The sequence below is a fragment of the Alligator mississippiensis genome, chromosome 2, assembly GCF_030867095.1.
Source record: "Alligator mississippiensis isolate rAllMis1 chromosome 2, rAllMis1, whole genome shotgun sequence".
Taxonomy (NCBI): domain Eukaryota; kingdom Metazoa; phylum Chordata; order Crocodylia; family Alligatoridae; genus Alligator; species Alligator mississippiensis.
In genome coordinates, this window is record NC_081825.1 from 205,003,471 (window position 1) to 205,025,446 (window position 21,976).

The following is a 21,976-nucleotide window of genomic DNA, read 5'->3' on the forward strand; positions in this document are numbered from 1 at the left end:
AATAAATACCTTGCAGACTGCACAGGTCTGTTTTGTGGTTTTTTTGAACAGACTCTGACATACTCCTTTTTGTTTGCATTTTCAATGAATTTCACGTATACCCGTTTGTATTTTGTTTTTGCATCTCCAAAATAGCCGAGATACTGGAGTGGGGGGAAAAAAAAGCAAAACGACACAAATATAAACATTTCTGTTATTCTGTTAAACATAGCCATTCAGAAGAACATTTTTAAATGCAAGGGCTAAAGAGGCAAGAATCTGGTCCCTCTACATGGCCTGAATGGTGCCAAAGGAATCAGGCTGGAAGTGGGAATCTGGCCCTGAATATACAATGACAAGAAACTGTTCTTCTGATCAGAGTGGAGGGAACCATGAATTAAATATTAGTCCTAAAGTTAGGGGGAATTTAGAAGAGAACATATATAGCCAAAATGCTAGATTAGTTCAGTGGTTCAGGACAGGACACTTTTTTCAGTGCCTTTATGTACAGTCAAAAAGTCATGTCCGCTATAGTTTGAAAATAAACCTTCATACTTACACTATTGGTAGCAGCAAACTGTCTCTGTCCATCCCGCACTTCAGGAACAAACTTTTGTAACAAAGCTTTTTGAACTTTCCAAATAGCTGGAGGCTCTTTTCCCGTTTGTAAAGCAACCTATAAAGACCAAAAAATATTAACTACAAAATTACAGGGGTGTAGGTTGTAGCTGTGTTGGTCTAAGGACATAGGCAGACAGGATTAAACTAAAAAATTATGCTGTTTTCCCTCCAGAGTTTACTATTTTTTAAAGCAAGTTCTCTAGACAGGTACTGAAAATACGTTCTCTAGATTCCAGTTATTTTACTGTTATGTGCTAACTGCACCAGGATATTAAAATATGAGGTGCATTCAGCACAGTGCTATCTATAAACTACACTTTACCTTCAAAACACTTGAGGTTGTGCCAGCCAGCTTCATCTATGCTGTGATGTCATACCTAGTGTACCATGCAATTTAGTCATAAATATCTGACAAACTCCTTCTTAACAATTTGACACTTTTCCCCCAAGTTTCTTTTATTATTGTCTTTTGGTCGCATAAAAAAAAAATAAGAGAAAAACTGAAGAATCACACCAAATAGCAGAAGAAAGAACTTGCCAAAGTCTCTAGGGCCAGCTCCCTGCAGCAGCAGATATCCATAGTACCTGTGACATTACAGCATGATGCTTGCAGTAATGTAAAAACAGAGAGGTCGATACAAATTAGTGAACTGGACGAAGATTACATTTTCAGTTCAACTTGAAGCATTGGCAACAACTAGCTGAAATTGATTATCTTGTCCATGTATTTAATATAGCTCTTAAATATATTTAAACAATTTGTAATAATTATCACTAACTAACCACTGTAAGTCCTTTGTCTATAAATACTGATCTATAAAGATTTTCATATTTTTAAGGAAATGGAGTACCAACTTAAGGATGAATCTACGAAGATTAAGATCCAAAGGAGCCAGTAAAAAAAAAAATTATGTAGACTTATGACATACTACATTTTAAAATCAGTAATACTTTCACTTACCCGATGAAGCTAGAAACGAAAACGATCAATGGAACTTATTTAAAACTTGTATTCAATGGGGTCAGCAAATGGACAAGAGATGGAGACATCCAGGAAGGAATGATTTTAAAAAATTACATAAAAACTTAATCATCAAATGTGCTGACTATAAATAGCAGTAGTATTGGGAATGAATGGATGGGGAAAATGAAGCAGCAACAGAATCAGAAATGAAGAACAAATCTAATACAAGCATTTTTTTTCCTTAAAGTCTACAGATAAAGGGCTGTAGTGACTGCACATGGAAGCCATTCCTTGTTAGAGAAGTAACAACAGGCTCCACCCCAAGAAAAAAACAAAACCTTCCACATCCCAAAAGCACTAAGATACCCACTATTCCAACATCTGAAACTGTCCACAAACAGGCTGCAGCTTGGTAGGGACAATAGTTTAGCTTGAAAACTTTAGCTCTTTTCTAAATGTTAAAAAATGCACTAGTTAACAGGAGTCTTCTAGATTTTGGAAGATTATTTCTATAAATATTTAACAGAGGGATTTACTTTCACATGTTTTATGTTTCTTCCCCCAAATCAGAAAGAGCTTTAAAGCACAACAGTGACATCAACACAATTTTAGGGCATGTAGCAAATTATAACCATAATTTCTGCCTTCTGGTAGTTAGTTCATTGATGCTTATTTCATGGTGTGTGCTGATAATTAATTCAAAACAAACATTTGGATTACCTTTAGTGCATCTATATCTTCAATCTTCACTACAAATTCATCACGTTCTCTGTACATGCCCTCTCCTCCACTGTCCGTATTCTCCTCATCAATATATCCTTCTATAGCAACAGATGCCTGTATTTTTGCTAACTGGTCTGAAGTCACACCATCCTGGCCAGCTACCTTTAGGGCTTCTGTTGAACTTGTTTTCTCCTGCATATTCTGAACATTTACAACAGGAGCAGTAGTGCGTGGAGATTCCTGCTTTGCAGCAGCAGTAGTAGTGGCAGTGGTGGTGGTGGAGGTACTGGTAGTGACAGCACTAGTAACTACCAACTTTTCAGTTTCTGAAGCAAAAAAAAAAAAAGCATCTGTTATACAAGTTATCAAGGACTAACACCATAAAAATAAATTATATTTATTTAATTTAATTACACATACAATAAGTATAAAATATTTATTGAAGGCTTTAAAAATTTTGCTATAATTAAAACAGCCAAGTTAACAAGCCCACAGTAAAACTTACTGTGAAAAAAATGCAACAGTTACAGTTTAACTGTTACATTTAGCTGTTACAATTTAATCCATGTATTTGCAAAAAAACTGATGTTGTTACATCTGTTGACACCTAGATATTAGGGTGATGGGCATCTTAGGATATAACACGAGTTACGGATATGACCAACAGAGAAATTTTGTACAAAAGTGCCGCACAAATTAATACTTTGGACGTTGCTTGCTTCCAGCCTGCTGACACACAATTAAATCTACCTTTTCTACTGGATAAGGAAAAGAAAATGTCCATCATGTATAACATAGAATCTAAAAGATACAAACATATACTTTTTATGTGGCAAGAGCTGGGACACTTGCATTTTGTGTCTTTTACTAGGTAAATTAGTGGTTCCAGAATACATTGAGAGAGTTCTAAAGCTGTCATAATATAATTTAAAACAAAGTAGAGCTGTGCCTTGAGAATTAATGGAAAGCCATGCTTGCTTTAATACCAATCTGCTAAACCATATCACTTAGCAAACTAATGTCAAATTTTGGGAGATAGCCATCTTAGTTTTACGCAACAATTGAACGTATTGTAAATGTCTAAGTATACAACCCTTATGAAAATGAACAAGTTAACTTCATATGTATATTATTAGATCCTTATTATTAACACAAAAATCCAGTATTGGAGGAATTGCAACAAAATGTAGGAGTAAAATTAAAAATAATGTGAAATGTAGTTATAGTATATGTAATATGTTTCATGACTGCAAATACACATTTCCTTAATGTAAAATCTGGTATACAGTATTGTCTCAAATAGGTTTACAAATTTCTCCGAGAATAACACTTAAGTCAGTGCTGCATTACCAAAGGTAGCAGGGCTATATATAAATTCTTAATTTTTCAAATCTGTACATTAGGGCTGTATAAAGCTTTGGGTGTCGATTTGATTTGGAGGAGATTTGACCTGATTTGGCAGCCGAATCTCCGAATTCGAATCGAATCAGAAGACCAATAAAAAGGTCTGGATCAATTCAAAGCTGTCCAAATTGATTAGAAAAAGATTTGGAAAGCTTTGGAGATTTGGCCGCAGGGAGCTGGACCTGAACTCCGCACCAGTAAGTGGGGGGTGGAGGACCATGTGGGAACCCCTGCCAGACCCCATCCCCCGCCCACTGTCTTAGCCTCCCCCTGCCCCATGGCTACCCCGCAAGGCCCCAGCTCCCAGTACTTAAAGCCCCGCACTCACCAGCTGCTGCAGCAGCCGTCAGGGCTTCTGAGGACTCATGGCAGAGCCCCCCACACAGTGCGGGGCAGCAGGAGGCAGTGAGGATCACCCACCCTCATGGCAGGAGCCGGTGAGTATGGGGCTTTATTTATTTATTTTTTTTTAAAGACCCGGGACCTGGGGCTGGAAGGGCAGACAGGGGATGGTGGCTTGTGACAGAGCCCCCGACACAGCGCGGGGCAATGGGGATCACCCCACTGCTTGGCAGCAGCTGGGCTTTTAAAAAAGAGCTGGGAGGCTGGGACTGGGCAGGGCAGCCATTGACAGGGCTGGGAGAGCCAGTGGGGGATGGAGCCTGTTTGATTCAGAGAGAGTTGGCCAATTTGGCAGCAGCCAAATCTCCAAGTCAGATTTGGCAGAATCAATTTGGGACAGTGATTCGAATCACTGAATTGAATCACTGTCCCCCGAATCGGCCAAATCCGAAGCGAATACTAGCTGCTTCACACAAGACTACTGTACATACTTAAGTCTAGAAAGCAGATGCACAATTGTACATGTACAAAGGAACCAGTACCAACTCTACATGACAAAAACATTGCAGGAACAGACTATATTGTTATAATTGTCTTATACAACATGTAAACACTCCTGTATACAACGAATCAAAAATGTATACTCACGAAACTGGCAGTATATGTATGCACTGTATCTTAATATATAGTAATGTCCTATTAAGTCATATATATTAGAAATAGAAAATACTGGAGGAAATATGTTTACAATAATGCATTCTCTGTGTTTCTTAGAACCAAGTTCTGTCTGTTAAGCAAAGTAACTTCTTTATAACTTAACTGTACTCTAAAATGTACTTGACTTTTAAAAAAAATGTTTATAGTCTTTGGCTAGAAGTAATTTTATATAGGAAGAATGGGAGGTATCAAACTATGACACCTATTTTAACATTCCAAAAAAATATCATTTTCATATTAAAACAAAAAAAAATTTGCAATGAGAGAGATGGAAATGGATTATATAAAACTCTTCCACTCAAATATGGAAACTATAAATGAATCTGTGTAAAACAAACAAGACAGTAGTTTCTTTTGTACTAAATAAATAATACAAGAAATCCTTAAGTAGCAATATTAATGATTATATTGATAGCTGGAAATACATTTTGGGGCCGTTTTATTTATCATAACAAAATGTACCCATCGCAGTAAAAATTAATCAGTATAAGTCAGGAATAACTCACACTGAAAGAATTAAATTTAAAATCTCACACCTGAAGTGGGGCAGTTTTTGTGTGCATCTGAATTTGGACAAAAATACTTTCACTAAGTACATTATATAGACACATGTACACACACTTACCAAAACAAAGACTTACCAAAATTTTCTTTTGACAAATATGTACAGTGGAAATCACTTTTAAATCATTAACTATTTGTTCTACCACTTAGAAGATACTAGATGATATGGCACAAAGAGACCAGGATTCTATTGTAGGGATGTCAAACATCTGGCCTACCAGGCTATCAGTGGGCCAGATAATTTGACAGGGTGGGTAGTGACGGGTGTAGCCTGCCAGAGAATCCAAAGCGCTGGGCCCCAGTGGAAAGGACTACTCTCAGTAAGGGGGCAAGTGAGCAATAGGGCTGTAAGAGATGGTCCTTGGCTGCCCTTTGGTCACATGTCTTGCCACTGCTTGTGTATCTTCACCACAGCAAGTGTCTGCTTGGCCTGAAGTATAGCTTGCCCCACTGACACTGCAGTGGGCACAGCCTGCATTGTAGCCGCCACCATGGCTACTGTCACTGTTCCTAGAGTAACCACTGCAACTGCCTCGTTCCTCAGGCTGTATCCAGCTTGTGAGGAGCCCCATGCTCTGGATCTGGTCTGGGGCAGAAGGCGAGCTTGACACTGATACTCTATAGCTAGTAGGATAGAAGGAAATACTGCCAACAGCTGCCTGGCACTCCCAAAACTACCTACACATGATATCTGAGACTAGGTTTATATGGTGCAAGGCTAATACTATGCAGGGATATGCGAGTTAGCTTTGCACATGGTAGCTCCAGAACTGGAAGTCTTGTTTCTCAGGGCTTCTCAGCAAAACTCATTTATCTGGGTGCAGTGCTGTGCTAGCAGGGCCACATTGCTTCTGATTCTAGATCTAGCAGGCACAGAATTAACTCAGGGTATTATGGAACTGCATTATACCATATCAATATGCAGCGTACAATCCAAATTCACACTATTCAAATGCATACTTTGTGTACTTTATATAAAGTAACAAAGAATTACTGAATATATCATACAACTAGAAAAACTAACTTGGCTCATATTTTTCTAGAGAGCATCCCTGTTAATTTAGGGAATATCTGAATATGTGTTTAGTATGTTACTAAAGAACAGCACCTATCACAATTTTGCTCACTGAAAAGGTCATTAGCTTCCTCTACGCATATATTAAACATACTGTATGTATATTATATGCATGAAAATTTAAAAGAAATTAAGTAGCACTGAATTACGTGCCGTATAAAAACTTATCTTAGTAATAATTAGGTTTCTTAGTAATAGCTTGTATTTTCCAAACTTCAAAGATCCACCAATCCCCAGCCCCCAAAGATTCATGCCTGACCACTCCTCTAAGAAAGAAGCACTGAAAAGTTTCTTCCTGTAGCCAGTAAATAGTACAGCTCTTGACTTTGCCAGAGGTGCTGCTGAACATGACTCGAGACATTTGTTCTCCCAATTACGTACTGTCTATGAGGTATTGCTCCCAAACTAGAAGACTGACCCAGGTTCTATTAGATATCTCTGGCAAAGAAGGACTGTAGTTTAAAGCAAAATATTTAGAAGCATAAAATATGGTTTAGTATTAGTATAACTGCAAAAGGTAAAAGAAATGCCTTACTGATCGCATTAAAAAAAGATTACTTACAAGAAGTCAAAAGGAATGGAACTCCAAACTACATGTTTACTATTTACAGTACCATCCTTTAAGGGTTCGGGTAAATGCTGATGAACACATGACAACTTAGGAGATCTTAATAGTGTATTTTCTATTTTCTGTAAGTGAAGATGTGAAAGACTTCTGTATGAAAGTCTGGCTAAGCATGACTTGAGAGACCTCTTGACTAGCATTTGAAAGTGGATGCATGGTACTTTGTAGGTACAATGCAGTCCCTGATGCATGAAACTGGTCCTGGAATCTAAAGATGTCTTGACAGAGAAGGTGATCTCACTTTCAGCACTCTGTTAATTTCCTTGTCAAGCAGAGGAAATTGTTTACAAGGCCCAGCACAACGTTACTACAATGACTGCAGGGGTGGCTGAAGAATGCCTTCCCTTACTGCAACAATCTGCCAACTTGGGTCTTTGTTCCTTGGGATCAAGTAGGGGGAGTGGGGCCTGCCTTGAACTCTCTAACACTAATAAGGACTGATTAGGGACCTGGTGAGGGCAAAACATACTCATATTACTTCTGTAAAATGAGACAGGAAGCCACAGCCGGGGGCGGGGGGGGAGAGAAAGCAGTGCCAAAATAACCAGTGCTGCAAAACTGATGCAGTGGTGACCAAGAAACCAATGCTAATGTACTCAACATCAAGGGACAAATGTGGAGGCACCCAGTACTGACAAAATGAACATAACAGCCTGCAGCTGTGAGATCTAATGCACAGGTCTTGGTGCTAAATTAAACTGATACATCAAAACACCAAATACACCTAAAGCTGGGAGAGGGCTCTAGGCATCAACGCTTACACATCATCATGTCTGTCAAAGTGGTGAGATGAGTCACGAGACTCATGGGTCCACTTCTTCTCTCTCACCTGAAAGGAAGAAATACAATCCTTCAAAAAGATCCCTATGCAAGCCAATGCTTTTGACATCAAAGCAGTCAACTGAGCTAATGGTGGCCATGAGAACTAATTTGAGGGAATGCAATCACGATGTTGAAAAACCTTCTGGAGGATAACGTAATTCAACTTCAATATCAGTACTAACTGCATGAGATGACAAAGTCAAGTTCCATGTACTCAAGTTCCTGAAAATCCTTTGCTTGTTAATTTCGGTTTTAACAAAACAGGACAGTTACAGACACAGACTTCTTTAGAAGATCAATACTGGGTTCAGATGCCCTCATAGCCATCTCCAATCGGTGGAAATTAATGGTGAAATTAATAAGTCCTTTACGCTGCCAGAAAAAGCCAAGTACAGGCAGTCCTTGGACTTACAACACAATTGGTTCCTGAAAACCGCAACTTAAGTCAAAACATTGCAACTCGGAACCGATTTTCCCATAGGAACAATGTTATAAATGGGGGATTGGTTCCTGAACCAAGGCCCCATACCCTATTTTCACCAAAAATAACCCAGAATTTTATACTCAATCAATTATAGATGAGTAATATAACTACATTAACGTATTTCTATTGTAAGGACTTCTTTGAGGTGACTGCTGGACTTTTTGAAGGGCTCTTGGCTGGAGTCTTCTCGGGAGTCGTGGCTGCAGCTGTTTCTGGAGACTTGCCTTCTTTCTTAAAGAAAGTGTCCAAGGAAGTTTGGACAGATATTCTCCAGGGAGATGGGCAACGCAGCGAACTTGTTCACTGGCGAGGTATCAGGTCAGATCAAACATTGTAAAGTTGAAACTGACGTTAGAAAGTTGAAACAGGGCGTCAATTTACAAACGCTGTTAAGTGCGAAGTGTTGTAACTTTAAACGTTGTAAGTGGAGGACTGCCTGTACATGGATTATAATTTGGAATGTGACATTTCTTATCTTTTACAGAAGAGGTGTCAAAAAGAGCTGGCCCTGCAGGCTGGATGAGGGACACAGGGCCAGGTCTGCAGGTCAGATGGAGCCATCATGCAGGGCCAGTCCAGTGCAGATGCTGCATACAGTATGTGCCCTGAACTGGCCATGTGTGCTGCTTGCAGTGTGCGATGACCCTAACCCCACAAAATATATGCAGGCCAATCCAGGGCACACACTACATGCAGTACATAGAACCAGTCTGAGGCTGCATGTAGCATCCTTCTGAGCTCAGCCCTCCTTATGGGCCCAGCCCTGTACACTGGATCCAGCATGCACCGCCAGTCTATGGGCTTGATCCAGACTGGCCCCAGATCCAGGCATGGGTACTGCATATAAAGCATGTCCCACATGCTGTGTGCAGCGTGCTAGCTCCAGCTTGGTGCAGCACATGGGCCAGTACAGGGCACACACTGAATGCAGTATCTAAGCCAGACAGTCAAGTCTTTGGGCCTGATTCACTGTGTGCAGGCCACACAAGATGGACCAGGGCCACTGCATGTTACAAGCAGCAGGTAGTACTGCAGGCCAGAAGATATAGCTCTGTGGGCTGCATCTTTGACGACCCTGTTTTATGGAAAGAGTCAAATCACAGGACCCTAGAACCTGATAGAGCTGGTCTTGAGCATAAATGAAGAAAACAGCAGTAAAATGGGGAAGGATCAAGGAAGCCTTGAGGTCTAGACATTGGCAAAAGCCTAATAATAAAAAATATTCATTTGGGCTCAATGAAAAAAAAGTCTCCTCTTGTACCTCTTTGGATGAGTGCATAAAGACCTAGGTAGACTACATACAGACTTACATACTAGCCTAAAACACATACAGCCTGGGATTTGAGCTAATGGGTCAAGGGCATATGGCATCAACTACAGGGAAGATCCATGCAGACCATATTAGACAAAAGGGAATTCTTCTATATACATCAATTAAAGGCATTAATAGGCTTTGATAGTGTATTGAATGCAAGGAATTAACAAATAATTTTTCACACAATAATTTTGTGGCACTAAAATCATGCATTTTGAAGGAGAATCAAGAATTGTTTGGCTGAGAAGCCAAAAGCTGCTGCATATTTAGCAGTGGCAATAAAAGGATTTTGTGAGAGCTTGCTGAGGGTGAGCAAGCTGCTCTATGCTGTCAACTTTCAGTTGTGACTCCAGAAAAATCTCTCTCCATTCTGCCTTCCCAAAACAAGATGCATCTTATTTAGGGGCATATGACATTTGAGAAAATACTGTAACATAAAATGTTTGACAACCGTTGATCCTTCTAGATCATGGTGTATGCACAAAAGGTCACCCAGACCTTCAATGCATATGCCTAGGCAGGAGTGGGGTTTGTTGTTTTGTGTTTTGTTTTGTTTTGTTTTGGGGGGGGGGGTTGTTTGTCTGTTTGGTTGTTTTTTTTTAAGGAATGGAGGCTGCCCAGACCTTCAACATAAAATGTAACTAAGAAAAAAAGCATGTAGTTTGTTGACAATAATTCAAAGGGAAGCAGTAGTAGTTAAAAACTGCAATCTGCTGACAAGAATTCTACAATGTATAAAATTAAGTTAATGCATTAAATGCATCAATGTATTAAATTAAGAAGAGAAGTTGAAAAAAAATTGTGAAAAAGATATATGCCGTGCCATTATCACCAACCGGGCAATCACAGTGCAGCTGATTTTTGATTGCTGACATACAGACATACTCCCTACTTTCAAAGTTCTAGATAAAATAGGTCCTTGGAAAGCCACTGTACAATACATACTTTTAATCGTTCTCTTTTCTATAACTATCACTGAAAGAATGCATGCAATCCACTAAGATAGATCTGAATCTTTTCTAGAAGCAACCCTTAATAATTTCTTTTTTTGACTGAATTTCTTTAAAACCATTTTTAAAATTATCACTGTTGAGGTAATGAAGACTTATAGGCAAAAACTTTATCTACAGTTTTGAGTCATAAAACAATGGAATCAACTATGGTTTACTTGAATAAGAGTTCCTTCAATTCCATGCCAAAATCATCTTTTAATACATCAGATATATATAGGGATCCGTTTTTGAAACAGCATGAAAAGATTTAGCCACACTTACCGAATTGAATAGTACTCATATGTTTTAGTATGACCTAAAAAAGTTTTTAAAAAAAAAGATAAACTCTAAGACAAAAAGGTTTAAAATTAAAACAAAGTTCACACCAAAGTCTACAGAATTATGTTACAATGTAAACACCTGAAATAATTTATTTTACCTGATTTGTTCTTTTTTTCAGAATTATCATCCAAAGCTGATAAAGCAGTAGAGATGCTTTTCTGAAGATCATGGTTACCTCCTACAGAATCATCTTCATCAGAAGAAAACGTAGGCAATGTTTCCAAATTTTTCTTAAGTTCTTCATCAGCTTTTTTGGTTGGACTTTCACTGCCAACCTCAACAGACACAGGAGCTGCTGCTGGTTGTGGTTTTGAAGGTGGGTGGGGACAAGGGGCACGGACTATCTGTGTAACTGGTCGTCTAGTCCTGTTAGGCATTCGTACAGCAGGAGCAGAAAACTGTTGCCTAGGTCCAGATTTCAGGAAGTCTAAAAAAGATGCAATGAATCCAGTTTTGACTTCTGGTTGTTTTTCTTCCACTTCTTTGATTTTTTGCCTCATTTTTTCTTGATGTTGGTAAGTGTCATAACAACATTCAGAAATAGGAGAAGAATATGTTAGGCATATATCAGTTCCTCTTGAATTCTGACGTTTACACTGCCCACTTTTTTTCAGTTGTTTCTGGTTTACACTGTCATCTTCTACAGCATTTTTAATTTGGCTTTTTCCTTTATTTTTCTTCTTCTGCAAACTATCTTGAGTTAAATCGTGGTTCTCTTCAGTTTTATTAACAATTCCATCCCCTTGATGTGGTACAAGTATCGACTGCAATGGTCCTTTAGCCTGGTTACCTGCTACACTGCCATCATGACCACCCATATTAAAATCATTATCTGATGCTGCACTCTCTTCACTTAGACTCCTACCACTTGAAACAAATTCTGGGTCCCTAGTGTTCAGTGCACCTTCAACCGGGATATCATTATCTTCCTCAGATTCATGATTAATGCTAGACTGTTTCTTAACTGTGCTAGAACTTTGCTCTTGCTCCTGCTGACTAGGTCCAAGGGTGGGGGAGGTCATTCTACTTGGTATATTTTGATCAGAAGTCTCAATATGCTGCTGATCAAGGTTCACATTTTTTGGCTGTATTGAAGACATAGCTGTAAGATTTAGAGTTATTTGGCCTCCATTTAGGGAAATGTTATGTAGGCTCTGTGGTTTCCCAACTACAGTGGGTGAGGAATTGAACCCAGTAGACACATGTCTTACATCTATTGACTGGAATTGAGATTTGGAATTTTCACCATTTTCAACAGATTGTATTTCTTCTTCATTAGATGTTGATTTAGCAAATTCAGATGGTGTGACCCCGCAAGCTGCTGCTGTTGCTGCCAAGATATCATCTACATTGGACAATATATTCCTCTCATCGGTGAGAAGCATGGACTCTGAGAAACATATTGAACCCAGAGAAACAAACTGATTCTTTGAATCATGTTGATTTGGTTGAGTAAAATGGTCTTTTGTTGTCAAATGCTGCTGCAGGGGTTTTGAGGACTCAGAGATGTCCATTTTCATAACTTCTGAATTTTGAGGATGAAGCTGTTGCTGAGAATGACCCCCATTACTTTGAATTATATGACCATCTATTTGAAGGAATGGATGTGCTACCTGTTGAGGACTCTGTATTCGTTGCACTTGTGGAGATGCCTTTGCTTGTCCTAAACCTGACTGCAGTATTGACTGCTGAAGAATTTGCAAGTCACAGGCAGAGTCCAGAAGTACCTGTGCACTGGGCAAACACAACTGATTGCTGTGCCTCAAAGTATGAGCCTGAATGTGTTGTGATGTGCTAACGACTTGACCCTGCTGCTCTTGGGTCTTATTTTCACGTACCTTATGCAATAGAGCATGTTGTTGGTTTAGTTCTTTAGCACTTGCATTTACTTGTGCTGTCTGCATTAAATCAGCTGCCTTTTTAATGTCATGGCTTACTACGTTAGTGATATGGCCAATCTGTTGAGAAAGCTGTGCAACGGAATTAATCATTCTTTCATCTTTTTTTGACCCTTGTAAAGTAAGTCCAACAACTTGATCTTCAAGACGAGAATTACTTCTGATTACACTTTGAGAATATCTGTCATCTGCCTTTGAGACCCTATAAGCTGTATCCTGAGCACTGATTTCATCATCAGTCAGCCGTTGAGTAGAGGATTCAAGAGAAGCTTGCTGTTGTAATGCCTGTAAATCTTGCATCGACAATTCATCATCATCTTTTGATGAAGTATACAAGTTAGAGTCAGATTTCCTTTTAACATACGATTTTGTATCCGAGGAAGTTCTACTGTTCTGCAACGTCTGCGAATGAGCTGGGGAGGCAAAAGGAGGTGACTGAACAGCTGGTAAAAACTTTTGAGATTGCGGAGAAGATGATTCTTGTGACTGAGAATTCTGAGAAGTCTGTAGCGAAATATAGTTCTGGCTTGGACTTGAGACTGACATATTTTGAATACGAGGAGAGGAAGAAAATGGAAGAGATGGTGATGTTAATGTTAAGGGTTGCCCTGAAGTATAGCTTTCTGAAGGACTAACAGCTGACAAAACTTGTGATTGAGATGAATAGTTAACCTGTGATTGGCTAACAGGAGATAAACCCTGAGAATGACTAGAAGAGTAACTCTGAGACTGGCTAACTGAAGAAAGATCCCTCGTTTGCCCAGAATAGTTCTCACTTGGAACTGAAGTTAATACCTGTTGTTCTGAAGAGTAACTTAGTGTCTGACTATCAGAAGTTATAGCTTGTGATTGCGCAGAAAAAGTCAAAGTTTTATATAGTGAAGGCAGCTTCTCAACCTTGCTGGATGAGAAATCCTGTGAAAGACTGACCGATGGCACATTCTGTGATGGTGCTGAAACATAGTTTTGGGATTGGCTAACTGACAAAAGACTTGGTAGCTGTGCTGTGGAATATATTTGTGCTTGGCCTGTTATCACAGAACTCTGGTTTTGTGCAGTTTTGAAATAGCTTTGGGTCTGCACAGGGGGTGCTACATTTTGAGGTTTAGGGGTCTTGGATGTCCTTGGTGGCTGTTTCGTAGAACAGTTTTTTGCTTTTGCTGTGGAAGCGGGTGGGAAACCAGGTGAAGGAATTGCAGATGTATAAGACTGAGCAAGTTCCACTGAAACTTGAGAATGAGAAGTCTTCTGTTGTGGTCCTCCATTGCTCACCTGAGTAGCATCTCCAACTGGACTGCAGGACAATGCTGACTGTCTGGATGTATCCTGAAAATTAACTCCACTTGTATTTGATAAATAACTATGTAAGGAATGCTGTGAACTAGTCAGTTGTGCCTGCACAGGCTGTGTACTTGAAGGCCTCTGATGGTGTTTAATAACACTACATTCTCGCTGAAATGCTCTATCAATGGAGGCAGTGGAACCAGTAAAGACAGATGTACTATATGCCTGAGAGACCTGCTGAGCTCCTCCCAGTGTTGAAGGCAACAAAGTAAACTGAGGTTGCAAGAGATGAGGTGCAGATTCTTGAGCAGAACGATAGGTTGATGACTGAGGTGGAACACTAGTACTTAAAACAGAGCTGCCTAGGCGCTCAAATGTCAAAGCAGTTGGAACTGTGCCCTGTGACGTCTTGATTTGTAATAATGGGTCATGAGCAGTTAAAACACCATTTGATGTTGCACTGAAAGTTGCATCTTGAAGTGCAAGAGATGGAGTAGTAACAAAGCTTCTACTGCTGAAGGAGTTTGGATGCTGATAAGCTGATAAAGCAGATGTTGGTGGAAATGTTCCAGAGGCTGGCAATGCTCCAGTAACAAACAGTTCTGTGGGTGTTGAGGAATGCATGCCTGAAGAGAGAGAGGGAGAGAGAGAGAGAACGGGGGGGGGGGGGGGGGGGAACAAAAAAAGAAAGTAATATTTTATACTTTTTACATACTTAAAATAAAATGACCTATAAACCCTTTCAAATATACCATCAGATTCAATGTTCCTACAAGGAATAAATACAGTATTATCACTATATTTACGCACAGATGCATTATCCAATGTTTGTCCCAACATACAAATGAAAATACAGAAACATGCATTTATGGTCTAATTTTTCTAAGGTAGAGTTCAATTTTTTCAAGTCTCAGCTCCATTGAACTCCTTCAGTCAGCTGCCAACAAAAAGCAAAAACTGATGTTGCAAATTGTGGGTGCAAAAATTCTCAAAAAGAGAAACTAGGTTAGAAATCCCATACTTTTGGATATTTTTTTCCCCCCTTATTTAAAAAAATATCTTCCCCAGATAGCACTAATCCAAGACTCTGGGCACCTTGGATCTGCATTAAAAAAAAACAAACCAAAGAAACCACACACATAACACCATAGGGAATATTACAAACAGAAATCAAAGCCTGATCATTTCTCTTACCCACCTACCACCCCCTAACTAATTAAACAGCAGAACAAAAGTACTGAAAAAACCCTGTTACATGTTGTGCCAAGCAAGTACAGACTTTTTTTTTTTTTTTTTTTTTTTAAAGTTGAGGTGACTACCGTTCACAAATTGCTGGGCCATGGAGTGTAAAATGTTTTAGTCTAGTAAATAAAATTTACACTGCATTCTTAAGAGATGAGATTTTATATATTTATAGCAAAATATTCCTTGTGGCAGCTTTTAAAATTTATGAATGCGTACGACCTTTGCTGAATGTGTTTTAAAAAAAAGGAGGGATTTACATCAAGTTATGGAAAAGATATGCACACTTAGATGCCACCTGTATGTTATAATATGGTGTAAAATACTGTGGCATCCACAAGATAATGACTATCAGAACAAAAGTCTTGGCATTATCTACTTACAGGCTTGTATTTCATCACCTGCTCTTAATTGATATAAGGATATTTGTTAATAGACCAAAAATTCCATGTTATTTTAATTATAACAATTATGCAAATTTGCTCACTTAATTCAAGTCTAGCTATAAAATTATTTGCCTTACTCTTCATTTATATTTCTCATATAGCATCTTCCACTAAAGAAACTCAAAGATTTATGAACAATTGATGCAACTTTCTAACTTTCCTAGGAGTTAGAAAAGGTGCGGGTAACTATTTTGGGCAGAGGGCCACTTACTGAGTTTTGGCAACCCATTGAGGGCCACATGACAGGCAGCCCAGGGCAGATAAACATTCATTTTCTAAATTTTTTAGGGGCCCCGTGGGCTGGATAGAATGGCCTGGCGGGCCGCACCTGGCCCCCAAGCCGCATTTTGCCCACCTCTAAGTTAGAAACTACTACTGTTCCTAATTTAGAGGTGGTGGATAGAAGCAAAAACTGGTGAAGTCTCACAGGAATCTGTGGCAAAGCTAAAAAACCTAGATGCTATTATTGACTTTCAGTACCTTTTCACGAGATTAACCTACTGTATTTACCTGAATCCAAGATGACTTCTAATTTAAGATGACCTCCCCCCCCCCCCAAGATGTCTATACATGGACAATTATAAGTGTAATAGTTTTCTGTATATAGACTCGAATTATTGGAGGGTCACCTTAAATTTGTCCCCCACCCCCCACTATAAGCAGCAGCAGGGAGACAAGCAGTGAAGAAAACAGTGGCAGAGAGAGAGAAGGGGTAGAAGGCCACCACACCTTACCCTCAACCCCCACACCTTACCCCCCACCATCATTTAACACCCCCCCCCCACCAGGTGCCTCTCCCCCTGCCATGTCTCCCCTCCCCCCAGGCCTCCCACACCTCCACTTTCTCCCCCTGCACTTGCTCCCTACCCTAACCACTGCTCTAGCTCCAGCTCTGACTCCAGCACAGGTCATGGAGCATTCAGTGTCTCTAGCCCTAGCCAGGTTACAGCAGCAGCTCTGGCCCACAGCCCATGTTGGCGCCAGACCAGGAGCTGCTCCACTGATGCTGCATGATCTTCCCTAGGGCACCCATGTCCAGTCTCCCCTGCACTTCCCGCCCCACACCATGCATTCCCTTACTGAGTACTGTGCGCTATCCCCCAGCGTCCACTCTGTCCCTGCTGCACAAGCCACCTCAAGTTGCCCTGGCTAGGCGGCAGTGATAGCAACAGCTCCTGCCCCAGCATTGGCTTAGGGCAGCCAGTGGCGGCCTTTCTGGCCCCTGGCCTGCACTGGAACAAGGGAAAAAAAATCATCGTGGATTCAAGTAAATATGGGTCTTTTGGTGGGGGTTTTCTTGGGGGTTTTTTTGTTTTTGTATTTTTTTTTACACCAACAATGAATTAACAAAATTTCATATTTAAAATGCAGGCAATGAGTCAAATTAACTCACTGGCCTGGCCCCTCAGAAATCAAATGCAACATTCCAAGTGACTTTCATGGGCTTACAGATATGATTCATGTAGTTCAAGCATTTTCAATTCAGTATCTAAGAAGAAAACAGCTATGTACTTTGGGTCACCATTCAAAAATAAGAATCCTTACTAAACAGGACACCTGTTTTGATACAACAGATAACCCTGTAAATAAATCCTATTTATAATTTAAATAATCTCAGTCTTTTCCCAAAGAATTTTTTCAAAATTCTTAAGCTCCCACAGGGTGCTGTTAAAGCTTGATTTCAAAGTTTTTTAGACAGCATCAGCTGCAACAACTTTGGAGCCCTTAGCTGCTCTTTCAGTGAACAGAAATTAGATCCAAGGTACTGAATAACTGCCAAAATGTTTTTCATTTCACATTGTAGGATAGCTACATTGGTTCTTCCAGCCAGACAAAGATAAATACTATTTTCACATAAATTTGTTGTTGAAACCAATATTAAGTGTAGCTAGATTCTTTTCCGGGTCCACACCTTCTATAAAATGAGAATAAAAGCATATAGAAAGTACAAATATTTAATCATAAAACTAATGTATTTTGTTTTTAATTGTGCATGTTTATGGGTCCCCAAGTAACCCTTCTTTTTCAGCAACTTAAAACTCTTCTTAACATTGAGGAAAATGCAGGGCCAAGTGTGGTAGCACCACCTTATTACTGATGCTGTTTCTTAAAAGAGGAGCTGTTGAATCAGAAAGGAAAAGTAAAAACTTCTGCTTCCCTTCCCCATTAAGAATCAGAAACACCAGGAGAAACACACCCCAACCATCCTTGAAAATCACCAGGGAAAAGCAGGAGGGAACAAACAGCCTGTGTGCTGATCCCTTCTCTCCCATGGCCCCCCCCCAAAAATATGAGTGCGAGAGATGTGTACAGATTTCCAAAATACATATGCATTACTTCAAACAAGTAATTTGGAGTTAAGTGAGAGAAGCTATTTTCTCTCCTGGCATCTCTGCAGAAGAGATGGTAGAGTCACCCCTCCAAAAATGGCAGAGGTAGCTGAGGGACATGGAGACAGAAGATGAATATCAGAGGACTGTGGCAAAAAAGCTCAAGGTACTATTTGCTCTTAAATTAGTCCTCTGGACAATATGCTCAATTCTTTCCACCACTGCCTGGCAGTCCCAGTAGCTCAGAGTTAGTTGCACTGCCATCAGATCATTGAACCTACAGCAAATCCCCCCCTCCCCAAGCCTACTTTGCCTAATTATGATGAGATGAGAAGAGGTGCTCCTGTCAGGAGACAATTGCAGATGTAGGAATGGGTTGTCATCTATTTTAAACACTACCAGCTGAGCAGCATCACTGCTTTTTTCTATCTCAGTCTGAACCTAATGGAGAATGTTTTCTTCTGGCTGCCCAAAAGAATTCTGGGGAGAATGAGAATTAGGTAATTACCCCCTGTTGACTTTTTTGGGTTGCTCCCCTTTGAGGCAAAAGCAGCTGCCTCATTTTCAAACAGCCATAGTTGTTGTGACTCACCATATACACTATTCATTAACTTTCTTGAGTAGCACATGAGGCTTTGACTTCTGACAGGAAGAAATAGGGGAGTCACATATAGGCAACATATTTAGGTGTTTAAACGTTGGCTTAGGAGCTCCTGCAACACCATTTTTAAAAATTCTAACTCCATATGTATCATGGAATCCAAGATTATTCTTGAATTTTATGAAGGCATATTATAGGAAACAAACCATCAAGGGGCGGGGTCTGAGAAAGAAAGAGTTGCTAGGTTGTATGGATAGTGTAGTTGAAAATTCCCGGCTGGCTGCTTACAGACGTTAAAGCAAAAAAACCCAACCCCTGCACTTTACCAGAAGCAGCAGCACGTTAGTTCAACCTGGCTCCACAGCGTCTGTATATATCAGATGCTTTGTGGCGGGGGTGTGGGCTGGCACTTTATCTAAAGCTGATTCAACCAGCTATTAGATAAAAGTATAAAAAAGCCCCACTGAAGCGCCCAATCTATACAGATGATGGGCGAGCCAGGTCCAACTAATGTGATGCCTCTTCCAGGCATGCGTTGGGCTTGATGTGGGAATGCGCTGAGTTTTAAGATCTGTTTTTTTGTTTTATTTTTACACCTATAAGCAACCATTAAATTCTAACTTATTTATTCTAAATTGTTAATGTAAAAAGCTCCAAATAGAAACTAGAAGTATAAATTAAATTCACTAGAGAAAGTTATATTTTTGTGTTCCACAAACCAGGATATACAAGAGGGAGGAATGGAAAAGAAGAAAAAGGGAAAAGGAAAATACAACTGCAGGAAGAGGGAGAAAAAAATGGAAACTAAGCCTAGAACATTTCTTAAATTGCTGGAGAGATTCAGTGTGGCTACAGTGACAATTATTTTTTATTATTAGCTATACCATGCAATCACAGGGTTACACAGGAGCATAAACAAATCAGGAACACAATCCCAAAAAAGTTTCAGAAACACTGATCTGAACAATTTTTAAATACTCAGAACTTTTTGGAAAAAACTTTTATAGATTTTGCTCATATCCTTCAATGAGTACTACCATATTCAAGTTTGGTAACATTCAGATTTTAAAATGAATGCCAGGTTTGTTTGTTTTTAAATGCAAAAAAGTAGAAGATTATAGTTTTCACGGCTGCAGATTTTAAAAATGACTAAAAAGTAACCTAAAAATCTTTACTAGCAAGATGATATCAAATATTAAAAAAAACACATTTTCTTTTACCTGTCTGCCACGATGGAGCCCTGAACTGTGGCAAAAGGGTAGTTCCGGAAGAGGCAGCCTGGACAGTGAGAGACTCAATTGCAGAGAGAAAATTCATAACTGAAGTTTCTTTAGTGTTACTTCCAGCACTGTGTATACTGGTATCAAATATTCCAGTAAGACCTATATTTGGAAAAACACAATTGTTATTTCAGACTGAAATCTATATTACAGTCAGAGATATATCAGCTTCTCAAAGAATTTAAAAGGGCAGGGGCAAAAATAAATAAACAAACAAACAACCGTACTGTACTGCTTCCTTAAAAAAAGTTTTTTGCATGAAACATCAGCACTGGTGTCAGTCATTAGTGAAATACATCTGGAAATGCAAATGGAAAGTGCCCAAAAATATTTTAAAATTCCACAGTTCAAAGTATTTTGATTTGTTATTAGGAAGCAATGTTATCAGTTGTAAGTTTTCTTTATGCATCTTCCTTTCTTGCAGGTTTTGTTCCAGTCTTTGCAAAATGCTGAAGTAACCTATCATCAAATTTTCTGGGCTAAAATATTAGCTGGCATTGAAAAACACATTCTAAGGTTGCACATATTTGTATGAATCAACATACATCCATTCTTGCATGATTAATCTTCTAATTTTCACAAAAATTGCTGGTACAGTACCAGTAACTTGCCTTCAGAGCAACCAAATAATATTTTGCACATCTAGTATGCCCCTGATTATAACAAGCACCCTAATTCTCAAAGGCTCCAAGAAGGAAAAAACGTATCTTACCTTGGAGTACAAGTTAAGTACCTCAGGCCTGAGATCTGAAGGGGCCACATGCTAGGGCTGGGGGCTTGGAAGCCAGGGACCATGGGCTGGGCTAGGGAGCCCCATGCTGTAGACCACATGGTGGAGCCAGGCCTGATCTGGTTGCAGCACCCCTGGGATTGTGCAACTCTGCACACTGGCTTTAGAGCAGTGTGATGTCTGACCCAGCACACAACCACAGAGCCAGCATGCGGTCCTGGACTCAGTGCACTGTGTCTAACCTAGCACATGGCTCCAGAGCCATTGTGCAGGGTCCAGCGGCAGGCCAGCCCCATGCACCAGCCTAATCTGGTACACTGTCAGGGAAGGGGCGTTTCCTATGGGTCTGGATGTTTGGCAGTGCCAGCAAGGTGGTGGGACCTATGGAGAGCATTTTTCTTGCATATAATGTGTACACCAATCTTCCCTAGCTGGTTTGGGAGGAAAAAGGTACGGGTTATGTGACAAAACACAGTATTTGGCCCTTGTGTGTAGAATAAATTAACAGTTACTTAGACAAATACTTGTAACTTAACATGCAATATCTGAAGCAGAACAGTCACAGGAGATTTCCCTTTTTGTTGAAAGGTACAGAATCAGAACAGATTACAAAGCATAACACGTTCTACTTTCCTAATGAAAACATAGAAGGGAAGTGGTGAGGTGTTAACTTCTCTAAAAGAATTCTGCTACCAGCTCGCTCTTCAAAGTAACAGCAAATGCTTTTCATTACAGGCATCTTGGGACTATAAAATTAACTTCAAGATTGTTTTATATAAGAGCATTGTATTGGTCGTTTAAGCTACGTTTTCACGACAGATAGTTACCAGCAGGATGGTGTGTGGTAGCATATCCAGGAAGCTGATGAGAAGCTGCAAATGTCTGTCTGTGAAGAAGATCAGTTTCTGAATGTGATGGATGTCCTCCTCCATAGGTTAAACTAAAGAATAAATTAAATGTGGTAAGCTAAACATACAAGCAAGCAGCAAGTAGATGAAACAGTGACAAGAAGCTGGAAAACTTTAGAAAGGAAAAAAAAAAAAGGGCAAAAATCTGACATTTGTACTAGAGCAAGGACTCCATTAAAAGCACCGAGTAATTACAAGTTGAACCTATGAGCCTGAAAAAGCCTAAACTCACCATAAAAATAAATTCTAAGAAATATTGTCTTAAGAAAAAAAAAAAGTGATAGTTCC

General features: G+C 39.6%; 1 protein-coding gene across 2 annotated transcripts in view; it reads right to left on the reverse strand.

Annotated features, from left to right (window-relative positions):
* QSER1 (glutamine and serine rich 1) overlaps positions 1 to 21,976 on the reverse strand; it is a 79,404-nt gene that overhangs the window by 21,890 nt on the left and 35,538 nt on the right. For both annotated transcript variants that reach the window (XM_059722710.1, XM_059722709.1), the window contains exons 2-7: positions 21,608 to 21,720; positions 19,991 to 20,152; positions 11,067 to 14,777; positions 2,285 to 2,613; positions 539 to 655; positions 10 to 143 (exon numbers count right to left, since the gene is read on the reverse strand). In XM_059722710.1, the coding sequence (XP_059578693.1) occupies positions 10 to 143; positions 539 to 655; positions 2,285 to 2,613; positions 11,067 to 14,777; positions 19,991 to 20,152; positions 21,608 to 21,720 (4,566 nt within the window). The remainder of the gene's footprint in view (positions 1 to 9; positions 144 to 538; positions 656 to 2,284; positions 2,614 to 11,066; positions 14,778 to 19,990; positions 20,153 to 21,607; positions 21,721 to 21,976) is intronic.